General features: G+C 37.1%; 2 protein-coding genes across 4 annotated transcripts in view; both read right to left on the minus strand.

The window, feature by feature from the left end:
- LOC111502954 (uncharacterized) overlaps nt 1-27,419 on the minus strand; it is a 53,098-nt gene that overhangs the window by 11,912 nt on the left and 13,767 nt on the right. For 2 of the 3 annotated variants that reach the window (XM_074185779.1, XM_074185778.1), the window contains exons 3-7: nt 17,339-17,667; nt 12,620-12,688; nt 12,446-12,559; nt 9,309-9,416; nt 6,863-7,080 (exon numbers count right to left, since the gene is read on the minus strand). In XM_074185779.1, the coding sequence (XP_074041880.1) occupies nt 6,863-7,080; nt 9,309-9,416; nt 12,446-12,559; nt 12,620-12,688; nt 17,339-17,667 (838 nt within the window). The remainder of the gene's footprint in view (nt 1-6,862; nt 7,081-9,308; nt 9,417-12,445; nt 12,560-12,619; nt 12,689-17,338; nt 17,668-27,419) is intronic. The other variant, XM_074185780.1, reaches the window with a different exon arrangement.
- LOC141487037 (uncharacterized) lies at nt 25,291-26,423 on the minus strand. The gene is made up of 2 exons (XM_074185781.1): nt 25,930-26,423; nt 25,291-25,850 (listed from the first exon to the last, which is right to left on the minus strand). Exons 1-2 carry the CDS (start codon nt 26,317-26,319, stop codon nt 25,386-25,388), a joined length of 855 nt encoding a protein of 284 aa, XP_074041882.1. The 5' UTR covers nt 26,320-26,423; the 3' UTR covers nt 25,291-25,385.

The raw sequence follows: 27,419 nt of genomic DNA on the forward strand, positions 1-27,419 counted from the left end.
TTTTCGCTTTCTTGTCTTGTTTCGATTTATCAGTCTGCTACTCGTTGCCGTATTTTTCCTTTTCATTATTTGTGTTTCCTTTCATAGTCTCCTGCTCTTCGCCATTTTCTTCTTTTTCGGCTTTCTTGTCTTCAATCGATTTCTTAGTCTGCTGCTCTTTATCGTATTTTTCTTTGTCGAGTTTCCTGTCCTCTCTCATTGCCTTCTGCCCTTCGCTGTTTCCTACTTTATTCTCTTGTTTCGTTTTCTTAATTAGTTGATCTTTCGGAATTCTTTCATAAGTAGCACCATTGGCGGTGCTACTATCCCTGCGGTATTTGATTCTTTCTCACTACAGGAAGAAACTTCGTACAGGTTTTTATAACCTTTAGGTGCTAAAACTAGACCTGATTTCATGCACGTTCTGATAGCTGTTTCATCTGCATTAAAAACCCTCGAAGGATCTTTGATCATATCTAAGATGCTCTCATTTTGCAGGAAAGCTTGAAGATCAGAAAACCATGCTCAAACAGATTCTTCTGTTACAGATGCCCGGGATTTAGAAATAATTTTAGTATTTTTTCTTGCAATTTGAGAATGTCTTCCCAAAAATAATTTTAGCTACTTGTCGCCCGGTCTGCTATCTGTGAAAAAGCAATGGGCCCATTTTTCTTATATTTGGAACCGTATCCGATAGTTTGTTGTGAAGTTTTATTCCATATTTCTCAGAAGCCTTATTCAAAGAAATATTCCCGCTTTTAATGTCTGCGATAGCGTTGTTCAATATTTTCTCCGAATATCGGAATCGTTGGTTTCTGAAATGAAAAGTTCTAATGATTTCTTGAGCAATAAAAAAAACACAGTTTCTGCTAAAGAATGAACACCAGTTAATGAGCCAAGGAAAAGTTGCAGTTCGTTTGCTGGCACTCTCACCCAGTAAATGAATATTACAAAATGTCCCGTTCACTTACTGGTTTCAGGTTGATTTGATAAAAACCTTTTGGGAATTATAAAATTACTTTTTTACATTATCATTAGGTTCATTTTCGCCTATTCTCATATTACTGCGTAAATCGCCAGTAAATGAACGGATGTTCATTTACTGGATATATCCGTTATTTTGAAACTAGTCAATGATCACCAAAATTTAACGGTAGGCACATGAAAAATATGAATTTTCAATAAAGCAATATACTCTTTTTGATTATTTGTTACCCTGTTTAGATATTATGTAATGGTTGTCCCGTGGGTTGGGCTACCTATCGGGCGCGTCTCCAGGTGGCGGATAGGAGAACGGCCAGGGGACTGGTGGCCCTGTCCGGGAAGCCAATGTGGCCTTACGGACGGGGTTGCCGGACTCCTGGTCAGCGGCAGAAATAAGTAGGGTGAGAGGAACTAAAACCCCCCAAAAGCCCTGCAAAACATGCCACCGCGGACCAGCCTACCCAAGCTAAGGTGTAAGGAATCGTGCCGACAGCTGAATGGCCGCAGGGAGATATGCGGTTACGAACGATCCCCTTGAGGAACCGGGCGAAACCTCATTGTAACTAGTCTTCCTCTGGTAATGCAGGGCTCTGCCAGAGGTGACCAACCCTTCCCTTGCTACTCGTGGGAACATACATGAACACTAACGAAAGAAAAAGCAAAAGAACAACCAATCCCGAGGGTGGACAGCAATGCTCACCTCAATGTAGGGCGGGGGCTGGGGATGAACAGAAATGTTCACCCCAAGCTACCGCTCAGAAAGAGGCTGGACATAGCAGACCACCTCGCGACGTAACGCAAAGGCCAAGGCGTAAGCGTATTAGCGGCCCCGAGGCCAAGAGAAGAAAAAGAGCGAAAGAGGCAGGAGTGGCAGCAACTATGAGTGCACCCTCCCCCTCTCCCACTCCATCTCCAACAACAAGGGCACCTCTTGCGGAGGGCGCCAAGAGCTCCGCCTTGAAAAAAGGCAAGGAACCGGCTGCCACTGCAGGGAAGCGCCCTCACGCGAGTACCTCCTCGGAGGGAAACCCAAGAAGGTTGGAGAAGCTGCGCAGCGACAGTAATATCGCTGCACCTTCCAAAACCTTCGTGGGGGCCGTCTTGAGACACCTCAAGGTAGCCATCATAGATGAGACTAACCCGTACGGTAAGCTTACCGCAGAATGAGAGAGTCTCATCAAAAAACAACTGTTGGAGGAGCTGGACAAGATCATCTTCTCCGCCTCCAGCAACAACAGCAAACCGCCCACGTTCAAGTCGTGGACATTCTGGTGAAATCATAAGAGTGGTCTGCGATGACGACGTGACGCTAGAGTGGCTGAAGAAAGCCACAATGAATATTAAGCCATAGGAGGAGGCATCACTTGCGGTCGTCGGTGTGGATAAGCTCCCAAAGCTTACCAAAGCCTCACTCTGGATCCCGGAGGACGTCCACAAGACGACATCCGGTGAAAAGGAGATAGTGCTGGGTCGGCTGAAGGCGCAGAACCCTGATATGACGGTAGCAAGAAGGTGTACTTCCATCATGAGGTTAAGAAGAACCCACAAGGACACCTTTTCGTCTTCGGGATCGGAGACGATGATATGGCTGTCCTAAAGAAGAAGTCGATGAGGTTAAGCTACGCGTTTACCTCACTGACTATTAGGGTAACAGAAAAAGAAGCAGAGAGTACCTCTGAAGACCCTAGGTCCTTGAAAGTCGAGCCACCTGAAGTGGATATTGTCCCCAAGGCCATCATGGGTCCCGAAAACGAAGTCGAAGCATCTGAACAGATGACAGTCGATGACCTGACGGAGGAGGCACCCAAAAACAGCGAGGCCACCTCCCCCTTAGCGGGGGAGCAGATGGACCTCTAAAGGTAACTTTGAATCCAACAACTGTCTCATAGGCAAGGACGTTGAAAAAAAAATAAAAATAATACAATGCAACCTCCAACACAAAAACGCGGCAACGGCAACACTATGTCACCACCTTGATGTATTGGAGGAGGCAATAGCTTTGATCCAGGAGCCCTGGATAATAAAGACCAAAATTACTGGTTTCAGTAGCCTAACTGGTCAAATTTTCAGCTTACCAAGCAACCAGCAACCTAGGACGACTGTCTACGTTCCTAGGAAATTCAGAGCGTTTCCGATGGCACAATTCAGCATCTCAGATCTCACTGCGGTTGAAGTTGAATGTCCAGTTGGGAAAGGCAAATATATGGCGTTGATAATCGCATCGGTGTACCTCCCTTCAGATGCAGCCACCCTACCATCGACCAGAGAAATGGAGGTATTAGTGGATCACTGCCTCAGCCAGAGAGTGGAGCTTATATTGGGTTGCGACTCAGACTCTCACCACGTGAGCTGCAGCAAGGGTATCGACGCCCGAGGTAAGTCACTATACGAATATATAATACAGAAAGATCTAACAATCTTGAACAGAGGCACGGAGCCAACATTTATTAATGCCCGTAGCCAAACGTTAATAGATATCACGCTCACGACAGCCAAAATATCAAACAAAATCCAAGACTGGCAAGTCTCGGACCATATTTCATATGTCAGACCACCGCTGGCTGACCTATACGGTAAGCCAGGACCACTGTAAAATCCCGTGATCCGAAGAGGACGGATGTAGCTCTCTACAATCGACTTTTAAGAGGAGCTCTGTGGGAAACAGAGATCCTGACTCCTGGCAACAATGAAGAACTGGAAAGGTACACAGTATCTATCCACAACAAAATAGACATTGCCTATAAGGAATCCTGTCCGATGAGGATGGATCAAACGCATAGCACAACCAACTCATGGTGGTACCCTGAATTGGAACACCTCAGGAAGACAGCGAGAACGACCTTTAACAAGGCAAAACGTACAAGACTCGAAGAGGACTGGGTTATATATCAAGCCAACCTCAGAGAGTTCAAAAAAGTCTGCAGACGAAAGCAAAGAGAAGCCTGGAGAGCCTATTGTGAGGCTGTCGAAGACTTCCCACTAGCTTCTAGGCTACAGAATGCACTCTCAAATGACCACCATAAGGGTATCGGCATCCTGACGAGGGAAAATGGCGACAAAGCCGCCAACTTCCAAGAGAGTGCTAAGATTCTTATGGAAACTCACTTCCCAGATTCTGTCTCTCCTGGAACGGCGAACTGGACGGATGTACTAATAACACCCTAACAATATGACTGGCAATATGCTAGTACAGTAATTGATGAGGACAAAATAAGATGGGCTATATCGGGCTTTTCCCCCTTCAAGTCACCAGGACCTGACGGTATAAAACCAGCCCTACTTCAGTGGGGACTGGACACTCTTATGCCGCACCTGGTTGGAATATTCAGAGCCTCTCTAGCTCTGAGGTATATTCCCAGTAAGTGGAGAGAAGTAAGAGTGGTATTTATACTCAAACCAGGTAGGATGGACTACACCCTACCAAAATCATTTCGACCAATTAGTCTCACATCGTTTTTCTTAAAAACCATGGAGAGGCTATGTGAGCGGTACATAAGAGATGAAGTACTTGTTCACAACCCACTTCATCCAAATCAGCACGCATACACTCCGGGAAGGTTTACTGATTCGGCCCTTCACCATGTGGTTGGCAGAATCGAGAGATCAATGGACAACAAAGAATCCACCCTTGGTATATTCATAGATATCGAGGGAGCGTTTGATAAAACAACCTTTCCAACAATTACCCAGCAACTACACTCCAGAAATGTACCCCTGGTAGTAGGAGAATGGATACTCCAGATGCTCTCTAGTAGAGCAATAAGTATTAATGCAGAAGACATCACAGTGAAAGAACTGGTCATGAGGGGATATCCACAGGGAGGGGTATTGTCACCCCTTTTCTGGAACATAATTCTGGATACCCAAATTAATAACCTTAACAAAAATGGATTCTACACAATTGCATAAGCAGATGACATAGTTATCTTGCAGACCGGCAAATTTGTAAACACACTGTGCGATAGAGCGCAGGATGGGCTCAAATTAATAGAAACATGGTGTAAGGAACACTCACTGTCGATCAATCCCAAGAAAACTGAGATGGTTCTTTTCACCAGGAAAAGAAGTTTAACCTTTTAAAACCTTCCGAAATCTCCAAAAGCAAACTGAACTTCTCTGAAGAGGTGAAATACCTTGGTACTATCCTCGACAAGAAGCTAACTGGCTTGTTTAAACATCACAGGAGCCATGAGAACAACACCAACCGTGGCAATGGAATTATTCACGGGTCTGACCCCTCTGGATCTGTACGTTAAGGAGGCTGCGTTAATGGCCATGATACGATTGTAGGAATGGGTCAATTGAGGCTGGGCCTATGGAAGGAAGTGCTTACTGCGCAACCTCTGCTGCAGGCAACAAGTGATGCAATTGAACCCAGGTTTGTGTTTAATAAACCCTACAAAATACAAAATACACATTAAGCAGACCACAGAGTCAGATGCTACAAATGCAATACGGATTTATACAGACGGCTCAAAAACTAAAGAAGGCTCAGGATGTGGAGTGTACTCCAGATCACTAAGCCTAAGGATTAAGTGGGGAGTGGGAAGAAATACCAGCGTGGTCCAAACAGAACTGGCTGGTATCTCAATCGTCACAAAAGAAATAACCAAAAAAGGAATTTCTGGCAAAAACATAACAATCTGCACTGATAGCAGACAAGCACTATTAGCCTTGAACAGACAGCGTGTTACCTCAGGGCTAGTACTAGAGTGCCACCAAGATTTAGCCAAAGCCTCGGTAGATAATAACAATATCCTGAGGTGGGTTAAAGGGCACGACAGGAGTAAAGGTAATCGCATTGCCGACTCTTTAGCCAAGGAAGCGGCTGGACTAAGAATTTTAGGACCCAGTGGCACCCACGGCCTGATGACTTCGACAATTGCGGAACTAGTCAAATGTTACACCCATGCTCAATCCTTAAAGAGATGGGATAGAATCAAAGGATGTAATCTTGCCAGGATCACCTTGGGCGACCCTGGGAAGCTGGTGCCGAAGAAATATCTGGCGATGACCAGGAAAAATCTACGTCTTACAGTAGGATTTCTGACTGGCCACTGTCATCTAAGGAAACACCTACATAATATGGGGCTAGTGGACACACCACTATGCAGGATGTGTGAACAGGAAGATGAGACTGTCAGGCATGTCCTGTGCGAATGCCCGGAGTTATAGTCAGTAAGAGAGTGTGTGTTCGGCGAGTCTTGGCCTACACCTGCCGATAAAAAGGAGATGTCTCCCAGCGGCCTGTCCACCTTCCTGGAAAGGACAGGATGGACGATGATCTAGAAGGACAACTCCTCAGGAGGATGTACAATGGGTCACATGTGGCCAAGTGCGTGGGCTTACACTTACCCTCCCTACTCTACAGATACAGATGTAATGGTTGTGGTCATTAAATACAACTTTTTAATGGTATGTTTTGTACTTACCTTAACAAAAATGGCGCACACTTGGTCCGATCTGACTGGTACCCATCTGTCTATGTTATAAGAATTCACTGTTTGAGATTATGATTTTTCCAGTGCATGAACGGAATTGCCCAGACCATTGCCATATTTACAAACTTTTTCTTGGGATTCTAATAATTGAAAAAACCTTAATATAGATGAAATCAGTTGAATTGTTCATTTATTGGGTGGTGTTCATTCTGTGGCTCGTTGACCCAAGAACTAGACTTTGAAAACTTTCGAAAGTTTGGAGATTGCAAAATGACCAATCAACAGTAAACACCCCAGTAGCTACTCTTTCATTTTTGCCTGATTTGTAGTTAAAAAATCACTGACGATTAAAAATGTAAGTTCGCCCTGTTAGATATAAATAAGCAAATTCAGAATTACGAATTTGTATAGTGAATCTGTACTCGTATAGTTCATAGCTGTGTACAGGACATTCTCACCTGGGGTTGTATCATGTCCATTGGTAATCAGTGGACTAGGCCTAGCTGCAACGATACCACAACCACTTTCTGTGGTAACAGATAATGTGTGCGGTCTGGAAGCTGGCTTATTTTGGGCTGGTCTTTTGATATTGGCGAAGTCTCCAGGGAAAAAGTCATCATCTTCGTTATCGGACACAGATAGAGTGTTACCGTTACTATTTCCACCAGAAGTAATTCTGAAAAGTGCTTCATTCGATATAAAAGAAAACATATTTGAATTTTCAATAGTTCAATCATTCAAAGGTTTGGCGAAGCAAACATTTCAGAAGTAGGGTTTTCACTAACTGCAGTATGAAATTTCGTAGGATAATTCGTTAGGTCTTTTAAAAAAAAACTTCGTACGAACATATTTATGTCCGCAGTTGCTTCATTTCTGAGATAGAAGGCGTTGAAAATTGAAATATCATGAATATCTCTAAACCGATTTAGTTGAAATTTGCTACAGTTATTTAAAGTCGAAAGGTGCTTATTTAGCACCAACTAGATTTGAATTATTAGGTCCAGTGGCGTCTCAGTGGGGACCGAAGCCATTAATTTCGAGAGAAAATACGCCTCTGCATTGTTTTTTAGTTTTTGTGTTTTCGAATGAAGCAATTGAAATACAATTTTTTGGTATCTTGTATTTAGTGCATATCTAGCTTCGTTTTCCAGGAAGAAAAATTGAAGCCACTCTATCTCAGGAACATGGAGGAAAATTGATTTGTTATTATTATCAAAATAACATGTCGCCCACTTGTCTCAAACTTAGTTCCTATATTTTCTACTCATTTTGAACTAGTAATTAAATTTGACTTGATCAGTTCGGAGGCGTTTTGGAAACCAACTAAGTTGAAATATGTTACGCCACTAGTTTCACTATGTGAACTATTGGAAAAAATACTTATGATGCACTGTTTGGAACCTCTGGTGTAGTAATGAATATTACTGGAGTTTTTTTCCCAACACCAAATCGTTATTTTTAACACCTCGACACGTGTTTCGATCACCAAGTGATCATCTTCAAAGAGGAAGATAAAACTAGAAACGAACGCGAGGCTAACGCTATTTATGCTATATAGATATCCCATACAGGTAAATCATACAGGTGTACCACCCATACAGGTATGCCAACCTAAATTAATTTTACAATTTTGCCTTATCTATTATTTTACAATATATGTTTAACTGTTATAGCTGTATATATAGCAAAATCAATCATTTACTTTTCAAAACAAACTACTGCCAAGTCCAATCTAGTAACCACTAACCTGTTTTGGTGATCAGATGTCAGTAATAGTGGAATGTGGAATTCACATATCACTGAAATTCAGAGATATCAATTGGCAGTGATTCAATCATGAATAATTTTATTAACACTGAAAAATGGCTGACATGCACTTCATTCATAGATTAGCAACTGGAAATGCAGAAGAAGCACCAGAACAGACATCCATGTGCCACATGCAAGATTATGTGAAACTAAGAGTTCTAATGAAAATGCTGGTAGTGGAAAACCAGAAACTAAAAAACGCCTGAACTATAAGAAGCCATACTATGGTACCAGAAAGATTGCACTACAACTTGAAGTTACCTCAAAAATCATTTGAAAAGTTCATATATGTACCCATATAACACACTTGAGGAAAGAAACTCTACTGAATCGGAATTTTCTCTCAAGATCAATGTTTTGCGTTGGTTGATTCAAACGATAGCAAATAATAATCTATTCATGGACAAGGCAAATTTTTCACGAGATGGTATTGTGAACTTCCACTATGACCATTTTTCGGCCAACGAAAATCCTCACGTTATTAAAAAAAAGTCATTTTCAGTTACAATTTTCGCTGACCTTTTGGCTAGGAGTTATTGGTGACTACCGAGTGGGTCCATTTTTGTCAGCAAGATCAACAGGTGAATTCTGTAAAAACTGAAAAAACTACAAAACAAGGCAGTGTGAAACTTTCTTTTTCCAAAATTATTGCCTGTGGTTTCCACTGAAACACCACTTTGAAAAACTGTACCAAATTTTAACCAAATGGGTTCAAGGATATTCATGATATTTTATGGATACAGTTTTTTGTTAAATTTGAACGCCCTGTACCTCAGAAATAAACTCAGAACATATGTTTATAGAAACTAATTTTCTTAAAACTACCTAACGAATCATTCTCTGAAGTTAAGTACCGTATTTAGGAAACACCATGATTGTTTTTGAGGATGTTGAATCCATATTTCAACACAATCTTCGTGTTGAAGAATGTATCTTGTATTATTTCAATATTCATTGATGTTGCCTATCCTTTGATAACTGGAATGGAATATTATAGTCAATAGTTTTGCTCATGGATAATATATCATTCTGAAATATTTTAAATACTATAGGAAATAAATCCTTAAACTTCAAAAGTACTGGTTATTTACAAACCTGTTATTCGCATTCGAAGTACTAGGTCTTGACAACGATCCAGAGAAGTGCCCTTGGTTATTTTCATACAGCTCGTCATAACTTGTAGATCCTTTGTCGGAGTAAGTACTGAAAATAATGAAGAATTTTTCCGTGTAAGCATTATAGGCGTATCGCAAACAATCACTATAATTAGTCAGGTAAGGGTGTAGCTTTACTACAGCTTTACTGCATATAATGTATGATATTATAAGCGCTACCAATGTAGTTGAGACTACAATTTTTATATCACCAGACTATATCAAAGCAGTTGATACCACAGAATGAGTTAATGCCTTCTATTTTGCACTTCTTTGGATCAGTACTTTCAAGTAAGTATTTGGAGAATAAGTGTCAGTATATGGAGTAGGGCAGTCTGTAAAAGAAAACGTATCAAGTGGTGTTCTGCAGGGATCGAAAATTGGAGCTTTGTTATTCGATTCAGCAGTTATGTTTTTAAAAAGATAAAAAACTTGGGCTTGTTTCTGGATATAGATCTTCGAAATCCGGAATCAGGAAATATGATCTAGCTCGCACAAGTTTCGACTTCTGGGGGTTGTCGTTCGTAGGGGTGCGATAGCTGGTTAATGGAAACAACATATTTAAACAACATATTGAAACATATAAAATAGCTGAAAATTCAAAATTGTAGAAAACTCCACGTTCTAGTATCAACACACTTGGTTTTATCTGAATAGTCTGCAATTTATTTGTGTCATGAAATTAAATATAGAACCAACGTTCATAGCCTAAATATGCGTCATAGAGGTCATATTTCTCTTCCGTCTTACAGAACATCCCTATTTCAAAGAGGCTTACTCACAATGTCTATAAAATCTATAATGATACACATCCTTTTGTTATTCGATTCGAAATATTGCCTTAAGGAAAGGAGTCAAACAATCTAAAAATTATAACTCAATTTGTAGGAGAAATATTTTCAAAAAAATACAATTTTTAATATCCACACTTCATCAATATCTTGTATACCTTGAGGTAGGTAATTGTTAATTGGGTTCGAAAATCATGCATGCATGAACCAAGAATGAGTCTTCTACATTTGTCTGGTCAAAATTTCTGCCTTAACCGGCTAGCTGGCATTACCTTGAAATTCGATAGAAGAAATGGCATCATTCCAGGATTTCAATAATCAAAACCAATCATCTTAACAGAGTGGTCAAAAGAACATCTCGATATTTCATCCGTTCTTCCTCTTATTTTTCCCTGATGGTCTCTGAATATTGTCTCTAATGGACGAGAAGTATCAACATCGGACTTAATAGCTTGTATGAGCCTAGTAGTGAATAAACTTAATATTTCTTATTTCGTACAACGTATTGAATATCTTCCGGATCGTAGGGTAACACCGGTGTCTCGTCGATACAACCCCCTCGCCTCACGGCAGGCCCTGTACCTGCTGTCAGGAACCTCTATATCCATGACGCGATTACCCATAGACTAAGATGTTGAAAACACAATCCTGGCAGGCCCTGATGAACCTCTCAGTTTCCGACTTTAGCCCACTCGAACTAAGAAAAGCAAAGATCAGGTGCTTTGCAAAGCCGAGGCTGAAGAGACCTCATGCATCGACCTTTCTTTGTGTTGCCGCAGCAGTGAAGTGATATCTGCGGCTTTTGTGTAGGCTGAATCACTCTGACTTTTTAATTTCACAGCTTTTGGATTGAAAAAAATGTCTGTTCTCATAGAACACGAATGTCATAAATGAAGAAATAACGAATAATGAGATAAAAATTTCACATATAGTAAGGGGGCATACTTGAAGACTAGCTGTTGATGAGGACACTACCTTGCACTGACGAGTGGCGAAAGAGTCCAAAACCGGCCTGCAAGTGTACTCCAATAATTGAAAATCGATTCCGACAGTTGTATCGCATATGCAGGAGTTACTTCTGCGAAGAATCCTGCACTAACACCTGTCGAATATAATCCAACGCCCTTCTTGGTTTTAGCCAGGGTAGTAGTTGTTTTATGATAGGACTCCATAACCCTACAGTGTAGGTGAGTTGAGACTGACCTGAATTAATTTTTCTTACAAATAATTAGATTTACAGCCAGTCTTCAAATATGCCCCATTACTATATGTGATTTTTTTCTTTATACGAGGAATTGGGCGATTTGAATATGCGGTTGGTTACCTCGTTCACAGGCAGGTGAGCGAGTCGATGATAAATATGTTGTTTGTCGTTCGCTTCAGCCTAGTTCGGAGAATGATACTCTGAAAGGAATTCTATTTTTAAATATGGGAAATCATCGACTTCATGTTGATGATGGACACTACATTGCGCACTGATGAGCGGCCAAATAGCAAGTGCATTCCAGGAAGTTCATGCAGGAATAACTTCAGTAAAGAATCCTGCACTGACACCTATCGCTTATAATCTAACGCCCATCGTGGTATTAGACGCGGAAGTAGATGATAGGTGTCAGCCCATTAACCTACAGTGTAGGTGAGTTGAGACTGGCCTGAACGAATTTTTCTTTCAGATAGTAAGATAAAAATTGTAATTGACTAGTATATAGTACTGAAAATTCACCACTATTACTAGAAGATTTCATAAAAGGTATTTACGAGTTGAAGTATGTTAACATAGATTTTTCTTTTCAAATCAGCTGCCATCTACCCAAAAACGGCAACCAACCGAAGTATTTAAGAGACTTGTACGAGCAAAGGAAAAACAAGATCTTACCTGTTGACAATGATTCCTAGCAAGGATCTGACGATACGCAGTGAGCACTGAGAGCAACATTCATGATACAAGTTTTCAAGTTTATTTTTCACTTTCATTTTTCAATTCTACTTTTACTCACTAATTCAACAACAAACCTTTTGGTAGTGTTCAACGTACTCAACTGCATGCAGCTATCCAGAGTAACATCATTTCAAAGGAAGAAATGGTAAGTTTTAAATTCGTTCTGTATATTCGTACAGCCAAAGTGACATACATACAATAAATGTCTGAAGAAATTAATTTAATAAAGGCTTACTTGGAACTCGTCTGGATAGGGTACGATTATTCCTCATAAGAAGTTTCTCCGTTATTAGTTGATTTCAAAGAAAAAAATTTTCAAAGAGTATTGAGTGAGACAACATTTCATACCCTGTATTATAATTGGAAGTGCTAGGTCTTGTATCAAGCCTGTTATCTCTATTCGAAGCTAATCCTTGACTATTTTCATCGGGTTGTCTGTATGATGGTGGATCGTAAACGTCTCTATAAATGGAGATATATTTAATGACATTTTAGGTTCAATCATAAAAAGAAAATATTTACCCTGTAATTAAATTGCTGGTATTTGGCTTGTTACTGACTTTGACATTTGATGGTATATCTCCAGTTTCCCTTGAATCAATATAATAAATAACGTTCATGCATTAACAAACTTTTCGATGTCAATAATGTTGATCTCGAAAACAAAATAATAATAAATGTACTATCCAGAAAAAATCTTACACTATCATGGATATGAAATGACTTATCCAAAATTGACAATGGAAACAAATTATTCGTGCTACTAATAGACGACTCTTCTAAATATCCTGATAATTCAACTATTTTAAAATAAAAGTGGTTGATAAAGCAGCAGATACCTTTCTCAATGGTGTGAATGCCAGGCATGGAATTAAAATTAAATAGTGATTGTGGACACAATTTTGAGTCAGAGATATGGAATGTATTAAAAAAATTTCATGAGCCAAGAAGACACTCATGACACCACTCCACCCATAGCCACACTTAATCAGAATGGTAACATCCCACACTTAATCAGAATGGTAACATCCCATAACAAAACGATCAGTCAGTTATTATATAGACAACTCTGTTTCGATCCGCCATTGGTCTCATCAGTGGTGCTAGGCTGAACCACGCAGTATCAACAGTCCTCGAAGAAAAAGCTAGAGTATGAGTAAGTATGGACATATTTCCCTACGAAGAGAGAAATATGTCCATACTTACGTACAGGGAAATAGTGAAAACTATTATGACTGATCATTTCAAGTAGATTATTCTTAAATTTATAAACATCCAATAATCTGGAGCTCAACTCCATGCACAGTAGCTAAGCAAGTAAGAGCAAGAATTTATTTTACATTAAATGTTTATCCTTTGATGAAAAATTTTTAATGGAAACTCTGGGCAATGACATAACGAAACTCCACTACGATCCAAACAGCAACATTTCGCAGTATGGTAGAAGCGATATCAGTTTATTCACTGAAGATGCACATAAACTCTCAGAAAGTTAGATTCACAAGTACGTCATCAGTAATGAATACGATTTAAGAGTTTCAACATTATTTTCAGCAGCTGTATTATACGGCCGATAATACAGTGGATTATTCAATAGCAGCAGAACCATTTCAAGAGGATTTAGGTTTAATTGATTATAGTCAGTTCAGAGAAAGCTTAGCAACAAAAAAAGCGTTTATCTTCAAGGTTCCTATGTGAGATCTATCCAATACTTAAATTAAAGCTTATTCTAGTGAGCCATTATATTCCAAGATATTTCAATTTTTCAATAAAAAAATTCATTTGGTCACTTTATGCATGTGAATTCAAAAAATTGCGGCACAAATCCAAAGAATCTCGATGACGTACACTATTTTCTCTGACATTTTCTGAAACAAAGATCAACAGGCGACCTTTTATCGTATGTCACCCATATTTGGAATAACGCAATCAAGAACTGTTGCGCTTGATATTTCTAAAGCCTTTGACCGTGTGTGGCTTGATGAATTGGCTTGTCGGATCATTTCTGTGTTTGACTCTTTAGCTTCCTGAAAGAACATCCCCTGCAAGTGGCCGTCGATGGATATCTCTCGAATACTTTTACCATCAACGCTGGTGTTCCCCAGGGATCCATATTGTCTCCAACCATCTTTTTATTGTATATCAACGACTTATTGGAAAAAATCAAGAATCTAATATATTGCATTGCTGACGACAGAACACTTGTCATTCCATTTGGATTCCATAACTTCGGCTGCGGATGCAAATCTTCATCGACAGCAGGAGGTTGCTTATCTTAATGAGGATCAAGAAGTGATTTAGAATTTGAATTAAAGTAACCAGGTTCAAATCAATGCCACAAAAACCGAGGCATCGGTTTTCACCAAAAAGATAAATGTCTCCAAACCGGGTATAATAATGTCAGGAAAAACGAGTTTGCTTTCTGCTTCGATAAGTTTGTTGGGGGTTAAAATGGACACCAATATATCTTAGCACCACAATGGAATTTCAAAGGTTTCTTCTCAAAAACTTGAAACACTGTTCCGAACCAGAAAACTGTACACACCTCAGCAACTTTTGATACTTTATAAAGCTCAGATCAGACCTGCCTTGGAGAATTGTTCTCATGTATGGAGCTCCGCCCCTGAGCATACCCAGAAGCTGCTGGATTCCATCCAGAAAAACGCCACCCGCTTGATTAGAGACACGAACATCACTTGCAAACTCAATACTCTGGAACATCGAAGAAAGGTTGAAGATTTGTCTCTGTTTCATGAATACTTTCGCGAGAGGTGTTCAAGTGACTTGGCTGTTCAACGTTTTGAGGAGAACTGCATTTATGTGGAATAAACTTTCTGAAAACGTTTTTCCAAATGAATTTAATCTCCAGCGGTTCAAATCTAATGTGAATCGCCACTCTCAGAGCGCCTTAACGATTTTCCTGTAGTGCTTGTGTTAAAAAAATATTTGAGACCATCAATTTTTGTTTTTTCATCAAGAGCTAAACTAACTTATTTTTTATCAAAAATGATCTAATCTAACTCACGAAGATGGGAACTACTGCATTGGGCTACTTTACAAATTCAATTAATATTTTCATGGTACTGATAACCACCGCCGATGTTCCACTTCGTACTTACTAGTTAAATCAACAGTCTTCTCCTCTCAAGTCCTCAGAAATGGTTCCGATTTTTTCGATATTTTATATTATTTGAAATCAGAAACCTTTTGAAACGGAGGCAGAATTATTTATGTAAGATATAATATGTAAGATATTCATAGGAAAAGTTCAGATTTGCGTGTTTTTTTTAATCATCCTTCAATCAACCAGTAGATATTCACGTAATAATTATGACACTAACGTTAAAATTGTTTTAATAGCTATAATAATGATGACCAAAGCGCCCGAGAGACATCGTAGATATACAAGTTATACGAGGTATGTTCAAAAAATAAAGTGAAGTTTCATTTTTCTCAAAAAATATTTATATATTCACCAATTTCTATTTTGTCCTCTTCAAAGTAGTCCCCCTCAGATATAATACACTTGGGTAGTCGTTTTTTCCCAACCTCGAAGTAATTCTGACATGCACGTTTTGGTATGTCCTTGAGCTATCTCAGCGATTCGGTTTTTATCTCTTCAATCGTCGTAAAACGCCGTCCTTTCATGGGTCTCTTTAATCTTGGGAACAGGAAAAAGTCGCAGGGGCCCAAATCTGGCGAAAACGGTAGCTGAGGCATGACTACATTGTTGTTTTCGGCCAAAAAATCACGAACAAGCATTATTGCGATGCAAAGGCTATGCAAACCGAACGTTTTCTTCGTATCGCTTCTCGGAAGCGGCGCATTTCTTCAAGACAATACCCATTGTTGACCGTACAATTATGTGGCAAAAACTCTTGATGCACTACGCCACGGTAATCGAAGAAATCAGTGAGAAAAACCTTGACATTTGATCGAACTTCGCGCTGCTTTTTTGGTTGGTTCTCCTGGGCTTCATTGGAACGATTGTACTTTGGATTCGATTTCATAACTATAAAACCATGATTGGTCACCAGTTATGGTCTTTTGAACCAAATCTGGGAAGACCTTTATACAATTGAAAGAGCAAATTTTTTGTTCATTCCGATAGGTAGAAAGTGAAAAACCCAATAGAAGATCGATAGAAAACTCCAATTTCCTCCACAAATTACTTTCGTTCAATAATTTATATATCTACGTAAAATGAATCTATTAAAAATGCTTCTCCATCATCAGAACATGAATAGTGTCTCTTAAAACGCGAGTGTCGCTAACCAATTCATCATCATTATGAAATGTAAGACTCCTTGGACATCTGTCGAAGAAGTTGAGAAATAAATAATCAGCAAAGGAATAACTGCAAAATCTTTGAATTTTTTGACCATTTTGGCCTCCGAGACATTAAGATAAGTATTGTATTATTTCTTTGCAATTGTCTTGATAGGCAAAATTGTTAAATACGACAAGTTAGGTAGATACTGATAAATAGAACATTTTTCTTTGTGAAAAATACTTTGATTTTACTTATCGGTGTAAACTAAAAAGTGTGCCTTTTCTACACTTGTATAAAGTTCTCCATTATAATTTTTACAATTTTCAGATTGTGAAAGGTGAAATTACTCAAAAAAGGTCGATAAAAAACTGATTTTTCCCACAAAAAATGATTTTCGTTGAAATGAAAGACATTATTACATCTTCTGCCAACTTGGTTAGCGAAGAATTATAGCTTCCCAGACTGTATTTGTTCTGGTGAGGGAAACGTGTTTTCCATTTATTGGTGCCATAGTTATTACTTGAATATCTAATATAACTGTTGTTGAACTGATACCTCTGCGTTTTATAACACCGTTATCCGTAGCATTCCTGAAAACTGGGAATAAATTGGTCGCAAAAATATGTTACTGACTCCCGAATTATTTCCGGTGTTCCTGCAATAAGTCCTTCGTGAAGTTACAAATCATTGAATTGACTGCAAATAAGTATGATAGATAGAATGGCTCTACTTGGAAAAAATCTGACTATGCCATTTGTCCAAAAACACTTCTTTACCGAAGAGAATTTCCACTATGAAGTTGAAGTATAAAAAATCTTTCGATCAGATTTTCCTCAATCAGATTTTGTTTTCCCAAAAGCACAAATGAACATTTGTAGGATTATAACTATAATATGGAAGAGTAGAAGGAACAATTACAGAGTCAGAAATTAATATGTAGAGGGTGAATAAAAAATGAATATATTCACCTATCCACAGGTCTCCTTCCTGGCTTGCTTCCGGATGTATATATTGGTCTATTGTTAACTGAACTACTCGAAGTCACAGGTCTTTTCGTAGTCCCTGGCCGACTTATGTGCAACTTAGGAGTGGTAGGCCTCAACTCGCTGTCATCTCTCTCAGCTGAACAAATTACCTTTCCATTCAGTCTTATTCCTTGAACGCTTGGAATGCCATTGAATCTGTCATATTTCACAAAAAATCTAACGGAGATCGGAGGCCCAGCTTCCAGTTTATAGTTCGGATTTGATATTCGGAATTCCTCATTATCGTTGGAGACTGTATCCCCAAACCAATTCTAAAATGAAAATCTTGAATGGCATTGACATTTTCATAAGTATAGACATTTTCAGGTCATCAGTATATTTCACTTGTGAGAGTATATTCAATAGGATGCGGAAGCAATTTGGAAGCTAATAATGAACATTTTAACGATTTTAACGAGTTTATTGTATTAGTTTGAGAATGTCCATATAGGACGAAACTGTAGTAACGTTAGTTACAATTAAAAGTGGTAAAAAACATAGACATTTTTATTTATCTTTTCATTAACGATGTGTGAATAATGGTCAAACTTGTAACAGAAGTTGGTGTAAGTAAAATCAATTAACTTATAAGTAACTTGTCTCTATTCGGATGTTCAAAACTATCTATATAAAAAGTATATATTTGGTTTTCCAAATCCGTGTGCTACAAGTAACCGCGAGATTCATAGGCCAAACAGTGTCATGATACCGTAAACATTCATTGATGTCTTGTGCGTTTTTAAAAGATATAATCATATGATTCAAATAAATTTGCCACTCCTAAAACCGAATAAATTATATTATCATTATACCGCTGTGGCGCTCATATTTGAATTTTTCGGAGAAGGTGTTTACGCACTCTTTCGTTGAGAACATTGTTGTTGTTTTCTTCACCCAAACCTCATTCTCTATTCTCTTCTAGATAAATTGACAAAAAGTCTCTTATTTGTTTTTGTTCTCTAAACTTCATCTTACTCTACGAGGATGATGTTTTTCTCAGTCCAAGATTAAATGAAAGTCCAAGGTTTCAAATATAGAATAGAATAGAATAGACATATACTTTATTGTCCAAGAAAATACAATCTTATTGACAAAGCTTGTTATAAAATCTGGTATATATAGCACTTCAAAGAATAAGAGAAAAGAAACAATTCAAATACACAGAAACACATTTTGAGCAAAACTTAATTCACATATCTAATAGATAAAATATAACAATAGAAAATAAAATTTAACAAATTGTAGACAAAATAGTTTGTATAGTCCCTTTCATAAGATATAAATAACAAATATATACAATTTGAACATAAGTTCACGTGCCATGGCAATAATATATATCCCAGTATAAAATATAATTTAAAGTTAAGGTGTCAATATAAACAACAAAAAAACACCTATATTAAATCACAGCAAAGTTCCATTGTAATATTCATCAAGATTGTAGTACACTTTAGTTGCAAGGGCATCTTTAACAAGATTTCTGAACTTTTTATAGCTTTTTTCCTTCCTAATTTCGTAAGGTATGTGATTATACAGCTTTTTACTTTCATAAATTGAAGAATACTTTGTCTGGCTTGTTTTCGGAACAGGAAGATGTATTTTATTTTCAATTATTTGCCGGGTTATGTAATTTGTAGGTTCCGGAGTTCCAACCATGTTATGTTTTTTGTAAATCAGGCAAACAGTTTCAAGTATGAAAATACAAGTAACAGTGAGAATTTTTTCTCTCAAAAATAATGGTCTGCATGACTCACGTACTTCCACCTTGCATAAGTATCTAACCGCTGAAAAAGTTGTTGATTGCAAAATCCCCAGAAGGCAACATCATATCTCAGGTGGGACTAAATCAGGGAATGATATATCATTTTTGATGTGGATGAACTCAGTTCATTTGAAACTATTCGAAGTGCATAACATCCTGATACCATTTTTTTATTCAAAGCTGAAATATGTTGATCAAATTTTGATTTGTTATCCATGAAGATTCCCAGGAATTTGGATTGCTTTTTATTCTCAAGAATTTGTCCATTCAAGTATACATTGTTAATATTACAGCTGAAAGTGAGTAGGTTTGTTTTTTCAATATTAAAGCACGAGTAGTTTGCGTCACACAATTTTTTCACAACTTCTAAATCACTAGAGATAGTTTCTTTCATATCAGAAGTATTTTTTCCATGCCAAAGAAGCGTGGAGTCATCCACAAAGATGGTAAAACTTCCTTGAATTGAGAGAGTCGCCAGGTCATTTACATAAATAAGGAATAGAATCGGGCCTAGTACTGATCCTTGTGGTACGCCCGGTCCTTGAGCAATTGTGCAGTAAAAATTATTGAGTTTCCGGATCTATATTGACGTGTTCTTGAATTGAATTTGATTTATTTCTTAGACTATTCACTATGGCCCAGTTTTCTTTGATTTTATTATCAGCTTTGTTTATTCTACTCTTGAAATGAATTTCTTTTGCATGTTTAATTACCCGTCTGTAAATTTGACGATATTTGTTGGAAAATGTTATAAAAAATTTATCGGAAAAATATTTTCGTATTGAGTGAAGCGATCTCAAGTTGGTCGCAGACATTTTGATGCCCTGTGTAATCCACGATTCATTTATCTTTTTAATCATTATTTTCCGTTTAGGAAAAAATTCTTCAAAAAGTCTGGTTAATAATCCTTGAAAGGCGCCTATAGACTCGTTTGAAGACAAAACCTCTTCCCATGCAGTTTGCTCGCAATTGTGTTTAAATTTGTTAAAATTTTTGGAGCTGTATATTCTACCAAACTTGAATGATTTCTTTGAGTTTTTACTTTTAATAGGGAATTTAAAAAGTATACCTTCATGGTCTGATAGACCAGCTGGAATCACCCTGCACGTCAATTATTCTTCATCCAGATTTGTGCAAATATAGTCTATAGTAGAAGAATGTTGTGAGATTCGTGTTGGTTCTTGAACTGACATTTTCAAGTTATATATAATAAGTAAAGCAACGACTCCATGGACGGAATGAAAAAACAACGTGTAAAATCTTATAACAGAAAAAATTTAAAATTCTATAAAATAAAAGAAACTAGAACATAGGAAACGCCGCCAATTTGACCCTGCTATTTACTATTAATTTAACCTGTTGAATAACTACACTAATAACTTACTCAGTACAAAATACTTTTAGTTTTACTTTTACTTTAGGAGAGTGATGTATAACTTCAAATTTTGCCCTTTTTTTGTAATTGTAAACAATCAGCAATCAGCACTAGGAAATCAACAATATATATAAACTCTTTGCAAATAGGAAGTAGACTCAGACAAAATAATATCTGAACTCTCTCTCAATATCAACTGGTTAGTAAAAAAAAACAAACACTCACATAACGCCTCTTTGGGTAGTTCATGGTCAATCATAGGTTCCGTTGACCCGGTGTGTCTTCAACACCAACACTTCAATTTCAAACTCCCCTGCACCCATTACCGGTTTATGATTTCACTACCGATTTTTCTTAAATTTCGCACCACGTGCTCACAAACAAAATAACTTCCCTATTTAGGCCACCTTCCTCAGCCTCGAAGGCTGAGAGCCCCGATCTCGTCTCGACGGGATCCGGTGACTGACTTTGTGTGTCTCTCGCAAAAACTCCCAAGCCCTCGCGTCAGCAACGCTAGCCACAAATACCTCATCCCAGCGTTTTTTGATTTTCCCAAGCGTATAATCATCGGCAGGATGTAATATATACATTTGTTTAGTCTAGCCCAACTTGTACATGACCACAACGACGCACAAAGGTCCTACAGTCATAAAGTAGATTAGCGCTTTTTCAACTGGAAAAATATCGACACCGAAGAAACGGGTGATCGACCTCGATCTCTATGAATGAAATAATATTTTACGTTAACCATCGCAATGGCAGTTATTACACGGCGCACATCTGCAGAAAAATTGTAGCTTCCCAAAAGGATCCTACAAATTCACATTTATAACATGCAACTAGTTCCCTTACAATAATTCATCGTTTTTCGAAGCTCTAAAGGCTTTATATCATTTGTAGGAGAAAACCTGGTTCACAACCCCTTCAACATACACCTTAGTTATGAAGGGTGAATGTGAAAATAATACTCTTTCATATATATGAATGTTGAACGGGGAACAAAATGATTTATGATGGTATTACATCAGTACTAGTATACCTTTTTAATACCGGGAACGTTATTTAATGCTTTTCGGTAAAAATTTTGAGACAATCAGCCATATGAGAAAGTCCACCCTAGCTTTACCCCTTCAAATTGGTAACAATAATATGTAGTATAATTTATAACCTTGAAACCTTATAAATGTTCAAAATTTCTCAATGAGTTTTGGTTATATAACCTTCCAGAATCTGAAAAATAAACACACACACACACACACACACATATATATATATATATATATATATATATATATATATATATATATATATATATATATATATATATATATATATATATATATATATATGATGAGCTGTTTTCTCGGGTTTCGCTCCGTGTTCTGTGTATTTTCTCCCCATAAGGATTATTTTCACAACGTTTCGGCAAAGTCTCATTTGCCATCTTCTGGTGATGTCTGGTTTTTTCAACTAGACTGATTAATTCGAACTCTGTGTCTCAATTTATAGGGATGGATGTTTCCCTTTACCTGCGTTGCTGCCACTACCTGTGTTTGCTCGACTACCTGTTTTGGTCTTATTACCTGAGCTGCCTCTCCTGTCTCAGTTATTGTACCTGTATTGTCCTGTACCGAGTTTTGCCTCTGGAGTTGAGCAGTCTGATTGCTTGTGCGAAGTGATAAAACGGATCTCCATGTTGATGGTAATCTTTGCGCATCATCCCTCTTGTTCATATTATTAGGTCGTTTTTCAATTTCGATTGCCTCTCTGATTGTTCGTGAGTACATACATACATACATATATGTTTTCACCCAATGTTTTTTCAATTTTCAGATATGCACCATATACACCATATGGAAAACTTATTTATTAGGGATTTCTCGACAAAATGTTATTCCTGATAAAAGTTTGTGCATCCTTCAAAACTAAACATACATCAACAAAATACAGTAAAACACGTAATATACGAGAAGTCTTCAAATATTTGATTTTGAGACAGGAGTAAAGTACTCTCATTTTGAAAAATCCGGGAAATGTTATTTAAAAAAGTTGTTCTGCATTAAAAAATACATCTAGATTTGGCCATCTAAAATACGTTTTATTTTTTAACCCAGTTTTTTTTAAATGGGGACTATGAAAAATTGCCAAAACGATAAATAGACAGCATTCTGTATAAGACGGTTCATTTCAAAAGCCTGTAATAGTATGAATTACACAACTTTGGTGTTAACCACGGTCAATTTTTTTGAAGAGTAAAATAATTTGCAAAGTTTTTGGTGCAAAGCTATTTTTATTTTTTTGTCAACACCGAAAATTACTCAATATCAAACAGTATTGTAACAAAAACTCAATATTCAATAATATCAAATCACAAAACATCAAAATAAAATTGGTATTTCGGAACAAACTCATTGATTTTCTGGAGATTTTCTTGTTCAAACTAATTCTCCAAAATCTTCTAAAGAGAGGAAGGAAACAATCAATTTGAAAACTCAACTTCAATTTCAAAACTTAACTCTATACAAAGATGTGTAGATCATGTAAAGAAGTAACTTTCAGACACAAACTGAAAAAAGCCCTTCCGAAACAGCTATTTTCATATAAACATTTAATTACACGAAAGAAAAATACTTCCGAAACAAATACTTTTATATGAACTCTGAATTATACAAAAAAAAAACTTTTCTCTATTCAGTTTGTATTCCAAACATTCGTATGAGAAAGAATCAGATATCATTCACAGGATTTCTACACAATATATTTAATGAAAGAAGTAAAATTTCACTTACATGGAACACTGTCATCCTCACTGCTAGACATCCGATGTTTTGCCGAAAGACAATAATAGCCTTAACGGCTCTTTAGTAGCAAATACGGATAACATTATAGAAAAAACACTCAAATCATTCATTATTACGACTTTTTGTCACAATATGAGTCGAAGCTAGGCTCCAACCTGAATGAACTGAGGATGAACTTGGTTGGAATGGGTCGAATCCACCCACGGCATCGATTACAGTACGTAAATAACGTTCATTCGCTTATTTCATTGAATCCCAGCCACAGTATTCTTGTTTAAATTGAAAGGGTATATTTTTAGGAGAGATTAATTTTTGGGAAAAAAGTTTTTGACCTTCCACTTCTCCATCTTGATATAAAAATGTGGGAATCTTCCAAAGAAAGGAAGGAAGCAATCAATTTCAAAATTCAACTCTATATTACTGCGTGATATAAGCCATTGAAGAGTCCAATTAGTCAGTTACCAGTCGTATTCATGAATTTTGCCTACAAATTGAAAAAATTAATTGAAAAGAATAAAATTCCTATACTTACCATTTTTAAGTGGTCGACGGTTCGAAAAGCAATCCTTTTCCGTTTTCAAAACCCAAAAGTCACTTGGAAACTTTCGCCTCAATTGTAAAAAACTGCCTGTACATGTATTCATGTGGACTATCGCATGTGACATCTGAACATTTCATTATTTTGACGTATATCAAAATAAATACAAATACAATACAAAATTTATAAATTCGACAAGTAACTGACTAATTGGACTCTCCAGTGGTTAATATTACGCAATAACTTTTTGGAGTGTACTTTTCAATTTGTCCTTAATTACACTTCAGCAGATTCTCTGTTGGTTAAGTTTTGTTTACTTTTCAGATTGTGGAAGGTTAAATACTCAAAAAACAGTACGATATATTGAGTCCTCAACAAAAAATGTCTTTCCAAGAACATTTCCAAAATGGTATTATATGCTTCATTAACTCCATCTTAATTTAACGTTTTTATGTAACCTTTTATGGCATAGAGATTATCTTACTTATTTTTACCCTCCTATTTATAATAATAATAATAATAATAATACCGTCTTTATTATCTTCTAATACATTCAAATCAAATTAATCATGTACAGTTCATTTATTATAAGAAGACAAAAGGCGAAGTTAAATTTACATGATGACAAATCATCATTCAATTGCTCTTCCACTTAACCTCACTTATATGAGTTTTTGATAAAAATGCAGTGCATTCAATCGTCTTGAAACTATTCGTCACAAAAACTCAAAACAATAGGCTCCGGTACAACTTTGGGGCCACACACGCGGCCAACGTGAATGGCCATTATCGCGATTATTATCGTGATAATTTTTAACGCGCTTCACTTAATACGGTCAACGTGAATGCCCATGAATGGCGATAAAAACGGCGGCAATTTTACTTGGAAGGTGGACGTTGACAGAGCTCTGTATTTTAGAGTGTAAATTTTGATTATTTGAATTTATTGAATCATTACCGAATGAAGAAAAAAAGGAAAAGAAGATTATGGTGGATAATACAAATGCACAGGAATCGTACACTGTTAAGTCTTTCTATGTATATTAGCTTAAAGTTTCAAATATTAGAATGACCAGTATTACTATGTTAAACTGTCTATTTTATGCTGCTATGTTGTTTTTATGTTGTCAGTTAAATGCGAACATACTATGGACAGGCATAAATGTAAAGCATAAATATGTTTGATTTTTTTCTCCTGTCTATTTATCTCTTATTCATACCATACATCAAAGTGTACTTTTGAAGTAATACAAATATTTCTTCAACTTTTTTTATATTTTGCAGTAACAGTATGGAGGAGATATTCTCCGAGCTACTAGCTGAACCAAGCAATCACTTCGAGGGATTCGTTCGAATGTCAGCAACTGATTCCGAATTAATTTTAAGCAGCGTTGGGCCTTTGATAGAAAAACAAAAAACTTAATTTCATGTAACTATACCTGCCAAAACTCGACTAGCAGTTACTTTTCGATATCTAGCTACAGGAGATAGCTATAGAAGCTTACATAATTTGTTCAAGATGTGTCACCAAGTGGGCTGAATGCTTGATGGTGTGGAGACAGGGTTGTAGAAAACTGAGGTACTGCAGACTGCTGCTCAAGTCGATCTGCCATACATGCACGAAATACTAAATTGTGAATATCATTCATCAATATATCACGCGTGTTTGGATTTCTTATTTTTTTTAGTTTAATTGCGAGCAGTCTTCCGAACATCTCATATTCATCATCTTTCTTCTCTTTCATTAATTGAAAAGCTTCATCCATTTGACGTCGCGCTGCTTTGATTTCTTGAGGCAACTCGTCTCTCACTTGTCTTTTTTTACCATAATTTTGAGATGTATTTCCTTCTGGACGAATTCCATTTTCTTCTTGTATAGTTTGCGAAGCTTCTTCTGTTCCAGTAGGCAAATGAGGACTATTCTTGTTTCCATTATTTCTTCCCTCACTTCTTTCTAGATCCTCAATGTCGTTGTGTGTCTGAAAGAAAAATAAAAGAATATTATATAAAACCCAAAAACCCACTTGCCACTGTTGACTGACTAATAGTATTACTTACCTGCGTATTAAATGTGCGGCCACCCTCATATACTCCTCGTAGGAAATTGTCCATCGTTTCGAAAGCAAACCAATTAGTTGTGTACACTTCACCTCCGGATTTCAAAGATTTTATAATTTTGTTTAAATGGGTTCTATAATAACCCATCAGGCTTTCCTTCTTTTTTTTCATTTCTTCAATAGTTGTTTCAAAAGGTACTAATTCCATTATTCGTCGCCAAGCATCCCTTTGCGTTCCACGATTTTTGAAACTTTTGAGTTTCGAATCCCACAAACACGGTTCTGTTTGCAGAATCTCGAGAAACGCAATTACTTTCTCGTTACTCCACTCCATAGCCATAGTACGTTCACAAATACGTGCGATTCCGTCGCGCTCTGGCTCACGATGCATACTGACACTGACACTGACTTAGTGTGGCCGCTTTATCTCATTAATTCTCGCGTTAATATCTTTGATGTACTAATCCACTCATTTTAGCTTAAATATCTCATTTCCTATGGGTTTTTTGCTATTTGTATTTATTATCAATATTGTAGAATACAAAATTCTCTACAAATTTTGTTTAAAAAAATTTTTTATACGGTGAACCGTTTTCGAGATAGAGGGCGGAGAGCGCGCGGTCACAGCATCACTTCAGGTCAACCGGTGCCTCCGGTCGAAAACGCGCTATTGATAAATCAATGATTATAAATATTTGTCAATTTTTATTAACTATTATATTATATTTTATCATTTTCTTCATGCATTAAATCTATATCTATTCAATAATACTGATAACCGTTTACTAAAATTAAAAAATAATTAAGAGAAAAACTTAAATCATAATATAATTACATTCCCATTTACACTAATGACATTTTAAATAGAAAATAATTTAGTGCCTCTTTAAAATCTGTCTTACGAACAAGAAATTTTCTTTAAAAAAGTTGGGAAAGGTAATGTAAAAACGGAGATATACTCTACTAAAAGTTTTGATAATTATCCTCATTCTAAAAAACATATTTCATTTCTGCACGCATTAAGTGGCTGTGACACAACTTCTGCGCTTTTTAAAAAGGGAAAAAAATCATTTTTATAAGTTTTTGAGAAACTGACAAATTTGGATGAACTAGCTGCAGCATTTGAGGAAGAAAGTTGTTCGGCCCAGAGATTATTAGAGAGTGGAACTTAAACCTTATTGGCAGTCTATAATGCTCCGAAATCTGTGAAAAGTCTCGATCATCTTCGTTATATGCATTACGTCAAGTCTATAAAACTTAATAAACCTGTGCAGCTTTCAAATATTCCACCAACAAGTGCAGCTGCTCATCAACATTTCAACCGTGTATATTATCAAGTTCAAACTTGGTTAGGACATGATTTGGAACCCCAGGTATGGGGTTGGGCAATGCGAAACGATTTTTTGGAGCCTATCATGACAATTTTACCACCTGCTCCAGAAGATTTGCTAAATACAATTTTCTGCAACTGCAAGAGTGGTTGTGGTTCGC

This window comes from Leptinotarsa decemlineata, unplaced genomic scaffold (genome assembly GCF_025532065.1).
Source record: "Leptinotarsa decemlineata unplaced genomic scaffold, Ldec_3_MD MMD2_tig00078346_RagTag_RagTag, whole genome shotgun sequence".
Taxonomy (NCBI): Eukaryota; Metazoa; Arthropoda; class Insecta; order Coleoptera; family Chrysomelidae; genus Leptinotarsa; species Leptinotarsa decemlineata.

Bases quoted from the DNA above. Each gene is read 5' to 3' on its own strand.
- LOC141487037 (XM_074185781.1), bottom strand. From the start codon at position 26,319: ATGCATCGTGAGCCAGAGCGCGACGGAATCGCACGTATTTGTGAACGT. The intron at 25,851-25,929 runs GTAAGTAATACT...TTTTTCTTTCAG, and splicing joins GCCGCACATTTAATACGCAG to ACACACAACGACATTGAGGA.